Genomic DNA, 12,700 nt, shown 5'->3' with positions numbered 1-12,700 from the left:
AACCCCGGATAATCCGAAGTACTCCATAATCCGAATTGGTAAAATAATATGTATAAACCGAACAGCCTGATCTCTGCAATCCGAACGGAATAATGAAATGCAGAAGATATGATTCCTTTGAGAGTATCAGGAGAAGGACTAGATCAAGGTTTTGATTCAGTGGAATTAGAAAACAAAGTAAATCGTACTATGATTCAATAGATGAAACAGAAAACCAAAAATGGACACGAGGTGATGACGAAGAAAATTGCCCAATTGTCAATATGATATTATTATTATTATTTATTGAAAATACGAGAGGAGGCAAAAGCCTATACATCTCAGGTACAAATAAATCCAAAAAAAAAAAATACATTGCTAGTGTGATATGATTAATTGAAAATTTTGGTTTCAATTGTTTCACGACGATTTCTCTAGAATTATATTTACTGGTACTCATGGTGGGTATTTCAGATACATATTTTCGATGCTTGTTCAAATAGTCTAAGAGCTAGCGATTCATTCGACAAAATCTTTTTCATCGAAGCTAGACATTTTTTAAATGTTTCTTTATTATCGTTCGATTGAGAATACAGTAAGTCAGTAATGTATGGATAATCCGAACCATGGATAATCCGAAGTACCCCATAATCCGAACGACCCAATTGGTAAAAAGATATGTATAATCCGAACAGCCTGATCTCAGCAATCCGAACGGAATAATGAAATGCAGAAGATTTTATTCCTTTGAGAGTATCAGGAGAAGAACCAGATCAAGGTTTTGATTCAGTGGAATTAGAAAACAAAGTGAATCGTACTATGACTCAATACATGAAACAGAAAATCAAAAATGGACACGAGGTGATGACGAACAAAATTGCCCAATTGCCAACATGATATTATTATTATTTATTGAAAATAAGAGAGGAGGCAAAAGCCTATACATCTCAGGTACAAATAAATCCAAAGAAAAGAAATACATTGCTAGTGTGATATGATTAATTGAAAATTTCGGTTTCAATTGTTTCACGACGATTTCTCTAGAATTATATTTACTGGTACTCATGATGGGTATTTCAGATACATATTTTCGATGCTTGTTCAAATAGTCTAAGAGCTAGCGATTCATTCGACAAAATCTTTTTCATCGAAGCTAGACATTTTTTAAATGTTTCTTTATTATCGTTCGATTAAGAATACAATAAGTCAGTAATGTATGGATAATCCGAACCATGGATAATCCGAAGTACCCCATAATCCGAACGACCCAATTGGTAAAAAGATATGTATAATCCGAACAGCCTGATCTCAGCAATCCGAACGGAATAATGAAATGCAGAAGATTTTATTCCTTTGAGAGTATCAGGAGAAGAACCAGATCAAGGTTTTGATTCAATGGAATTAGTGAACAAAGTAAATAGTACTATGATTCAATAGATGAAACGGAAAACCAAAAATGGACACGAGGTGATGACGAAGAAAATTTTCCAATTGCCTTCATGATATTATTATTATTATTATTTATTGAATATAAGAGAGGAGGCAAAAGCCTATACATCTCAGGTACAAATAAATCCAAAGAAATACATTGCTAGTGTAATGATTAATTGAAAATTTTTTGTTTCAATTGTTTTACGACGATTTCTCTAGAATTCTTTTTACTGGTTCTCATGATGGGTATTTCAGATACATATTTTCGATGCTTGTTCAAATAGTCTAAGAGCTAGCGATTCATTCGACAAAATCTTTTTCATCGAAGCTAGACATTTTTTAAATGTTTCTTTATTATCGTTCGATTAAGAATACAGGAAGTCAGTAATGTATGAATAATCCGAACCATGGATAATCCGAAGTACCCCATAATCCGAACGGCCCAATTGGTAAAAAGATATGTATAATCCGAACAGCCTGATCTCAGCAATCCGAACGGAATAATGAAATGCAGAAGATATGTTTCTTTTGAGAGTATCAGGAGAAGAACCAGATCAAGGTTTTGATTCAGTGGAATTAGAAAACAAAGTGAATCGTACTATGACTCAATACATGAAACAGAAAATCAAAAATGGACACGAGGTGATGACGAACAAAATTGCCCAATTGCCAACACGATATTATTATTATTTATTGAAAATAAGAGAGGAGGCAAAAGCCTATACATCTCAGGTACAAATAAATCCAAAGAAAAGAAATACATTGCTAGTGTGATATGATTAATTGAAAATTTCGGTTTCAATTGTTTCACGACGATTTCTCTAGAATTATATTTACTGGTACTCATGATGGGTATTTCAGATACATATTTTCGATGCTTGTTCAAATAGTCTGAGAGCTAGCGATTCATTCGACAAAATCTTTTTCATCGAAGCTAGACATTTTTTAAATGTTTCTTTATTATCGTTCGATTAAGAATACAGTAAGTCAGTATAATGTATGGATAATCCGAACCATGGATAATCCGAAGTACCCCATAATCCGAACGACCCAATTGGTAAAAAGATATGTTAATCCGAACAGCCTGATCTCTGCAATCCGAACGGAATAACGAAATGCAGAAGATTTTATTCCTTTGAGAGTATCATGAGAAGAACCAGATCAAGGTTTTGATTCTATGGAATTAGTGAACAAAGTAAATCGTACCATGATTCAATAGATGAATTAGAAAATCAAAAATGGACTCGAGGTGATGACGAAGGAAATTGAAACACAGAGTTTTAGGAAGATGAGGAGATATAATTGCTGATGTCACTGAGGAAAATGAAAGCTCTGACAACGAAGATGAACCTGTTCAGAAAGTGTCTACTAAAGAGGCGATCATATCATTTAATTCATGTCTTTGATGGGCAGAAATACATATTTTTATATTGTGTACAGCATTTTTTTTATGAAAATCAGTTTGCACGCTCTAGAAATGATTCTATAATCCGAACGACCTTCGGATTATAGATTATCTTTAAGAAGCATATAAGTATAGGGCAGCACTGTACGTCGCTGGATTATTTTTTTCACAAAATTATAGTTTTACCTCTATGTAATGATTTTTTGTAGATTTACTTTCACGAATATTTTAAAAATATAACTGTGCTTTGCACATTGAGCATATCATAAATTTTTTTGCGAAAAACGAAAAGTTACCAACATTTGTATTCATTCACAAATTAAAAATATTGTCATTCTAATATGTAGATTATTGTTTAAAGGAATGATGTGATAGAGCAGTCACGTGGATGTAGACTACTTTTCTCACTAAGTTCTCCAGTGCTGATTCATTTGATTCTGTGCGGAAATGGCTTGATCGATTTTTCCGATATTTGGGAAAAACCTTCGTAGGTTTAGAATAAAGTCAGAGATTTTTTCATCAATAAAAATTATAGTTATCATGGAACTACAAAGTTTTCTAAAACACCACCATGATCCAATTGTCATTTATCGCCTTTTTATTTAATAATATTTCCATTTATTGATATTCTGAATTCTCAAATGGAAATACACAAGAACGTGTGATTTTTCAAAAAACTCTAAATGGCATTTTTTGAATTTTTTCATACAGAAGTAAAAATTTCAAAAATGTTGGAATTCGTCATTAAAATAATTGATATACGGTTGATAAACCTTTCAAATTTCAAAGTGATATAAAAAAAATATATATATTTTTTTTGAAAAAACATCAGTGAATTTATTCTAAACTGCTATACCAAGGTTTCTTCCAAAAAATGAAAGAATCGGTCCATCCACTTTCGCACAGAATCAAAATGAATCTGCACTGAAGAACATAGTGAAAAAGGTAGTGTACACCCTTAAGAGGGAATAAATTTATTTATGTGCTTTCAATTACAATTTGATTTTGCCGATTGTATTAAACAAAAATGAACAATGAATAAAATATCTCGCTCATACCGCCAGATTTGGAGAAACTGCTAAAAGCATCCTTGAGATTGCTACCCGAAAAGATCTGAAACTCACTCAAAAGGGTGGTTGCTTACTTCATAAGCATGCGAAAAAAAGTTTTAGGACCTAAAGATAATATGCTGATAGCAATTTTGAATAAATTCAAAAAATTTATATTAGCGGATTCAACAAACAATAGAAATAGCTCGAAAAAGAACATAAAGGGTGAGTCAATACTGCTCGATCTGTCAATAACTCTTGGAAATTTCGGGCTAAGAGAATGACTCGAATGCTGATGAAATCGACAGTACTCAGCTCATAATCTTAGATTATTTTTGACTCTACAGGCTGGCCCGACAATTGTGGAACACGATACCACCCTGTTTTTTCAAATGGTATGTCCTGGATTTTTTTTGCCTGTCGGATACCCTAGTGATTAGTCTTCATTTTTTGTTTGTATATGTTGAGCCTGAAGTGAAAAGTCTTTTGAATAATTCTCATTTTATGTTTTGTACGAGGTCTGGTTGTATACTTTCCCTTTTTTCTTAATGCAAATGTATTTATGGAGAGCTATCGGAGTGAATTTTCAAGAGGAGCTTAACCAATAACAAAGCCAAGAAATCGGCTAGCTGTTGACTCCGTAAGAAGTCTTATATGTGACTTAATTCATGGCTTATGGGTTTGAAAATTTTTTGAATTTAATATTTTTAAAATTTCGTTACAATTATATTTTCAACAGGATTATCATTTAATATTTTTAATTTACAGTTTTGTGAATTTTTATAGCGGAAAATATGTTCAAGAAAATCATGCGAATATGTTATATTATTTTGAAAATTGATTTTGGACCTATAAATACGTTTAAGTGTTTTCACTGTTAGTCAAGATGTTTCAAGATTTTTTTATGTTTCTTGTTTTGTAGTAGGCACGAAAAAGGTCTAAGTAGAGTGATGAAAGCCAATTATACAGGGTGCAACATGAGTGACTGGCCATAGCTACTTCTTTGAAAAAAGTGTGCCTTTTAAAGTAAAAATTGAATTCGGTAGACTGAATTATGTACTTTTTCATGTCAATAACGATATTTCCCTACAATGTGTAAAAAATATAGATTTCGAAGTTCAAATGAAAACACTCAATAATCTGAGTACTGCCATGAAAATATTGAAATTACATTAATCGTTTTGAAGGGCTGCATGAAGTAAATAAACCCACAAAATTTGAACAAAATCGGACTGTTGATACATAATGGAGATCAGATATTTAGGCCAATTTGCATGAAACACCCTGTAAACTAACAGTCATAGGACACAAAACAAGCTACTTTCCTGAAAAGCCTGGATGACTTGCATATTCACAACTAGGCTATGGTCAGTCTCTCATGTTAGACCCTGTATAAGCTGAAAATAGCTTAGTACAGTGAAAGAGACATTGAGTGAGCTTTCGAAATATCGTGATAATGATTCACGTAATATCTGAATATGGAACCAACCAACAAATGATAACGTCGCACTTATTTGTACATCTTATCTGATGAAGATAAGGTCACCTAAAAAATAAGTTTCAAAGTAAATCGTCTAACAATTGTTCCCAATTATCAGTAATAATTCATGACTATCACACCAGATAGAGAAATATCATTGCAAGTTATTCAAGGATAGGGCAAACTAGAATTTTTTTTTAACCTCTTTGTTTTTCGCACTTGTTGCAGGAGAGCAGTGTGATATAATTTTGGCGAAATGTCTGTAATTTAAGAATTATCAGAAAGGTATTGAATGTCTCTTTGACGAAGAATTCTGTCCAGCCGGTTGACGTATATCGGGTGTCCCAAATCAATGATAATAATAATAATGCATTGCCTTTATTAAAGAAAAATAGAATACATACCAAGTGTTGAATTTAGAATAGCTACTTTTAACCTTTTTAAAATAAAAACAAAAATTTGTAATTACAAAATAAAAGCACAATTATTGAGAAAAATACGATAAACTAAAATACACTTATATTTTGTTGAAAAAATCAGCAAAAAAGAGAAAATATATACACAATACATATGCAAACATAAACATAAAAAAATTATTGATGACTCACTTAACTCATTCACCCTGGAATTGCAACAGCAACTGCAACATGTTGTTTTAAAAAGGTGTTTTGTAACTACGTTGTAAATGAAACTTCTTCTAATCGAATCGGAAAAACGGAATCTTGGAAAATCCAGAGTATAGGAATGGCGTAGGTATACAACGTTCATGTGAACCTCCCTTGTACATGAGTCTCTCCTTAAGGTAGGGTTGATCAGAGATCGTAAGGACACGATAAACCAGCGATCTTTATTCATTCATTCATTCATTATGGCTGATCATATTTACGAAGGCCGAAAATACATCTGCAGTAGTAATTTTGGATCAGCTGAAGACGATTTTTTGTTGTCTGAATTAAAAAAGGTTGACACAAAACAAGGCAGTAATTCAGAATTCACATAACTAGGGTTTCACATCACTTTTTCCTCAACTGAAAATCAATTATTTTTCTATGACTATAAAGGTGCTTCAGAACAAGGTAAGATTTTTTCAACCAATAGTGATATGTACTCTTGGAAACGCTCTTACAGTCAAAAATATCTCCCAGATTGTTAGCACTGGAGGAGATCTTCAAAGTCTGATCCCTAATCTTGAAAAATGCTGTAACTGTAATATGGTCTTTTCCAGAACGAAAGTCCATATTACAGCATTTTTCAGGGTTAAGAAAGAGATAATGGCTTTTTGAATATATATCCAAAGTAGGTACAATAATATTGTATCTACTTCAAACAAAGCATGTGTAGATGTAATGTAGCAGAGGAAATGTAAATGAGGCATCATAGATTTCAAATTATCATACAAGAGTACAGATAAAACAACCTCAGCAAAAACTCTGTCTCACCATATAGGTGCAGTGACTGGTTTGTGTATTTGTTTACAGAATAAACTGACAATATATGTAAATTGTAGGGCTTCTTCTTCTTCCAAACAAAAACCTCTCCTTTCTCTTCACCAATGGTTGACGACCTTATAATTAAATCTGAAAACAAAAAACAGAAGAACCAGGAAGGATTAATAAATATTAGTTTCCATTATATTGATTTGAAGTTAGCAACCCATTCTAAAAAAGAATCTGAAACTGAATGGATAGCTTGGAAACCACTATGAAATTTATAAATTGGACAAGTATTCATCAAGTGCTCAATGGTTTTTTCTACACGCTCACATAGTTAGCTATCAATATAGGATGTCATTTGAAGAGCATACTATTAGAAAGACCATGACTAGTCCTAAGTTGATTCGAAATACGCCAAATTTTTCTAGGAAGATTGAAACCTAGAACTTTCTTCAAAGGATCATTGATTAGACTTTTGTTGAAGACCTTACAAGAACTCCATTCCGAACGCCAAATTTCCTTGTCATTTTTGTCAGGTTTGCGTGATTTTAATCTGGCAGTTCTAATATCTGGGGAATAAAATACAATTAGAAATAAGTTCGGGTAAAAATGAAAGATGGAAAGATAATTGCTTCAGGAAAATTCAGAAATTGCTCAATTGTTTAATCAAAATCAATGCTAATTTGTGAATACTGAGAGAATATTGGGAAGATGACATTTTGTTAATTGACTCATTTTTGTCGTAGGTATTGTAGACAAATTTGAAAGTGGTACCAAGTACGGCTCAGTACATGATACGCTTGAATCATGTGAATAAAATCAACTTTCAAATTTCTAACCGTTTTATTTTATGTCATTGTTATCATAAAGCCCTTTCCATCATTAAATATAAGAATGAAACAGTGAAATCAATTCTAAAATTAGACGTAGAAAAAAACTTGTGTGAAATTATAAAGTCGTTCGAGGCTCCCTGTAAGTCCTGATTCACTCCCATAGTAACAAAATTGCATATTAGGTACTCCTTTTCATTCGAATCACTAGATATCGATTTTCATGCTGTTAGCTGATAAAATTGTACTTATCATATGATTTTTTCCATATAACGTCTAGTATTTAATACTTTAATAAGATAAATGATTCCACTGAGTCTTGATTAAAATCATTATTGGAAAACCAAATAATACTGTACAAGGTATCATGATTCGATGAAAAACATTATGTCAATAATTTTTTGTTGCATCATTTTCCAATATTAATATGTTATATGTTTTCAACAGACTAATCAGTATATTATTTATAATTATCGTTATCATTATCGTAGCGAAAAATCTATAAGTTATCTTCTCACAAATCTGGCTCTTTTTGGACGTGTTATAGAATATAAAGCTTCGAAATTGCATTTGCGATAAAAATTAAAACAACCTAAGACGCACAGAATATTTTACAATAACAAACTGAGAGACATATGATGTTCAATCTTTATATGTTAGTAAAAAATTGAGGACTAAAACAATGTTGTCTTTTTCAAGAGGGAATTTTCAATTTTTAAAAAGTAGTGACTTGGTGTCATGAGAATTTGAGGACTCGTTCACTCATGCGCCTATTGTTTTAAAATATTATATGAGATATGTGAGATTGTGATATACAGTGTGGTCCAACGCAAACTTAAAACCTTGATTTTCCGGCTTTAAAATGAAAATGTGGAAAATCACTCGGACCCCACAATTTCTGATTTTGATCTGATTTCCATCCCTAACCCTAATCCCTTTCCAAAATCATAGGGTTGTGCCCACCCCTGTTAGAGGGTTGAAGTTACGGGGATGAAAAAAGCGGTCCAGCGATTTTCCACATTTTCATTTCAAAGTCGGAAAACCGAGGTGTTCAGTTTTCGTTGGACCACCCTGTATAAAACAGTCCTAGAACCAACGCTCAAAAAGTTAAAACGTTTTAATGGTATCCAACTTTTGTAGTCTTTGAAGAATTCATGAAATCATTCCATTCAATTTGGATCAGAACCAGAAGAAAATGAAATTTTGGGATGGAACGCTGTTATGTTCTATCTTTTCCAAATGAAATATGCGTTATATCGATCTGTTCAGTTTCTTGTATTATGAAAAATTAATGTTTAAAATATCAAGAAGAAATTAACACGTCGACGTATAAGATGTAATTGTTTTACAAAGGTAGATACATAAAAATCATACAATTAATAGTTTGAAACTTATTTGCTAATCGTAATTATGCTACTTAAAACTATCTAGTGTAGGCTCATCAAAATATTTGCTATGAATTCATTAGCTAAACAATTACATTCACAACTCAAACATATTAGGAGTCATTTGATGCATCATAACTGTATGCACTGCAGAAATTTAAAGACAAAAAAATTAATTCAACGATTTTTATACTTCAGAATGTTCGGTCTTTTCATATCACAATTTGGAAGTAGGTATAACGAAAATAAAACGAATTTTCGATTTATATTTCAATGGTTCATTCTCTACATGATACAAATTCTATTTATATCAGATAATGTAAACTTCAATTTACACAATTAAAAAAAAACAATATTTGATGACGCACAATATGTGAATCGAATATTCGAGTTTGGAAAAATGACATAAACCAAGAATTATTATAACTCTTGTACCTAAAGCAATCGAACATCGGCCAGCAAGTTCAACGAATTTACCTTCACTCGACTTTTTTGGTATGGATACTTGGCTCAAAAAATTAACAGAATACCGTTTCCTGGGACGCTAAACTTAATCCTTTTGTTAAATTTTTGAGATTAAATTTTATATTGTTGTTTTCCAACATGCAGAATTATATTGGGAATGATCTTGTCCTTTTTTGTCACAGTTGGCAAATGATATGGAGAAGAATTATGGAAAAATTCACACCACAATTACCTGAGCAAGATTAACTCATATTAGCGGTAAAATAACAGTAAGTGTGTCTTAAACTCAATTGATGTAATTGATTTTACACTGTTTTTCCCGTTCAATTGATGAAAAAATTATAGTATGCCAATACAATATTTCCTAGGATCAACTTTATCTCCGTTGTTTTATTGAAAAATTGTGTAAATTTTAGTTCATTATATATTTGCCATGAAGTTACTAGTAAAAATTAATAAGAATCTTCTTTATTGAAGACTGGATAAGGAGTTTTCAATGTTTTCATCAATCTATGATATTATAATAAAAAAATCAAATCCAAAATGACGTCTCCTCAAAAAATGTTGAATGATTACAGAAATTAGGTGGAATATTTTCTGTAAATATCGAAAATATAACTGTTTTATACCAGAGTAGTACTGGTCCAATTCATTTTGGGTACATATTGAGTATTACAATGCAAAACATACATAACACTTGCTTCTCTTAAAGTAACACACATTTTCAAACAGCACAAGTTTTTGTTGTTCTTTGGCTTGAGTTGAGTCTGGAGAGTGCGTAGTGTTGGTTGTTGGCCGGCAAAGATTTCATACGTTGCATGTAGTTTAGATGACTTGCTGATCCACTGCTGTCGGCCCACTGAAAAAAAATTAGGAAATTACATATCTAACATAGATTAACATGAACTCATTTTGTATGGAAAGAATTCGTCATCACTGAGTCAAAATTAGATAATTTAATTATATATATTGTGACGAAAGAAAACGGATTTGTTCTGTGAATGAACGCTTAGTTAGTAGGTACAATACTTGTAGAGTGATGCTATCAAAAATTATAGTGGAGTCCAGTAAAAGTATTTTTATTTCCAGAACAGTTTCATAGAGGAGTTATAAAAATTATGATAGTAATCTTTATAACACTATACCAGTCGATAATGTAATAGAACAATTATTGTGAAATTCTAACACGATTGATAAGGAATATGGAGATTGATATCGTTTGATTGCTGTTCATGATTATTTTCTACAGCGATAACTCTCAATAATAATTGATACAATGGAAAATAATGAATAATGGAAATTAACAGCGTCTAGAAATGAAGTTTTCTTAGAATTGAAACTTCGTTAGATGGTGAAAGTAATCCCTACCATTTTTTTTCTTTACAATATGATCTTATCTTGTGATATACGAAATCATGATATCATATCATGAGTCATGTTCTGGATTCCAAGATGTTGAGTGATTATGACAAAAACAAATTATTTCGGATCACTGTAAATAATTATATTACTGTCAATAATGTCATATTTAAAACTTATAGAAATTGTGATCTCATCAACCTTCAGATTGATATTAGGGATTTTTCGCTTGTTACAATGATTTCTAGATAACGAAATGGATGAATATGAAAAATTTTGATGTTTCTTGGAAGGATTCACAAATTTAATAGGTGGGCAACTAATAGAAAGTTGAGAATGAAAAATATTACTTTTGAAATTGCTCGATCCTTTCAAGAAGGATGGAAACTTGTTAAGAAATTTAGAATCATGGATATCATTTGAATGCCTATGTAGGAACCTCTTCTGGGTGCAGAAAAATTGAAAAAATCATGATACATTCTAATATGACGATCTTAAGGGTGTTCAATACCTTGTTCATACCACTGCTATTTCAGTGCTAATTTCAGTGCATTCCAATTCCAAAGTACAGGTCGGATTCATTTCATTTTTTGAGTGAACAATGACGTGATATAGTGAACTTGAAGATCCCGTCTCGATTTCCAAAAAAAAATCGATAGTATTCCGCAAATCGAACTTTGAAATTGAACACTTTCTTTAAATGACTATTCAGCTTCAGAGAGACTTCTCATTTCAAGTAACTCATCCACAAATGTTCAGTGATATTATGTGTTTTGAATTGGTGCAAAAATTTTTTTAAAATTGCTTGATTTGCTCTAATTGTAGATGTTTTTCATATGGAATTATGCTTTTTGGAACGCCTCCCAAAGGTTTACGCCTTTTTGCAACATGAACGCCAATAGAATCTTGGACTGTATTTTATGGCTCGAGATGAATGACACTTTTATGATTTACGAGGGTAGGGTTTCTCTGATTGGCTAAAATTGTGTACATTACTAGTTTATGACAATATTGCACTGAAGAATAGGGAAAGGTAGAAAACTTGTTATGAAATCATTGTTAGAATTAGAAACGATACTGTTCCTAAAATATATATGCTAGCTGATTTTATTCGTAATGATGTCTGGAGAAGTACATTTTGAGCGCTTAGTATCATAAAGAAAATTTCAAAAGTCATAAAGAAATTAAGATGAAAAAAAGGTATCTGGATTTTTGCCGAAATATGGAAAATTATTAATATTTCAGAAATCTGACAAAAAATTCTCAAAAAAAAAAACTTCTTTTGAAAAACTCCCTATTCCCGAAACTCTATCTACAATATTTACCATTTAAATTTAACCCTGAAAATAGGCAATTCTTGATTAAGAAAATTTTCTCGTACTTCCTTCATTAATATTAACTTGAAAAAATTTATAGTAAAAATTTTTCGCTTCGTGCAGCCATTCTTGTATACATACCTCCTTGAAAATTTCATGTCATAAAAGTTTAAGAAATTGCAATATTTTTTTTAAATAATCTTTTTCGTTAACTCAACTCTCTTGATTTATTGCCCTAGAGAAAGAGAACAATATACATCTCTTTCAACTCGAAGAGTTGAACGTTAAATCGTTATTCCAAATTTGAATTTAAAGCAAAGAATTGTGAAAAATATTGAGAATTTTTCTACCTGAAGTAAAAGAAATATTACCAATTCAAAAGATGATTGAATCGAATATTACTTATCTTCACCTATAGCCAATAAGAGTATTGCTGATTCCTATAAGCAATTATTTATATGTATATTATATTTCCTTGAGATATTAACGAGTCCAACTCATTGTTACATTAAATCCTGTTCTGTCCCCACAATGTCAGAAAGAAGTATGGTCTAAAATTTCTCAATTT

The 12,700-nt window shown here is 31.5% G+C and overlaps 1 protein-coding gene across 1 annotated transcript in view; it reads right to left on the bottom strand.

The window, feature by feature from the left end:
* Positions 1–9,593: 9,593 nt before the first annotated feature.
* LOC123688697 (orexin receptor type 2-like) overlaps positions 9,594–12,700 on the bottom strand; it is a 38,956-nt gene continuing 35,849 nt past the window's right edge. The window contains exon 6 of the mRNA XM_045627326.1: positions 9,594–10,316. Within this exon, the coding sequence (XP_045483282.1) occupies positions 10,182–10,316 (135 nt within the window). The 3' untranslated portion in view covers positions 9,594–10,181. The remainder of the gene's footprint in view (positions 10,317–12,700) is intronic.

The sequence above is a fragment of the Harmonia axyridis genome, chromosome 1 (assembly GCF_914767665.1).
Source record: "Harmonia axyridis chromosome 1, icHarAxyr1.1, whole genome shotgun sequence".
Lineage (NCBI taxonomy): Eukaryota > Metazoa > Arthropoda > Insecta > Coleoptera > Coccinellidae > Harmonia > Harmonia axyridis.
The sequence above is the reverse complement of the archived record's forward strand: the minus strand, read 5'-3'. Positions and strand labels throughout refer to the sequence as shown.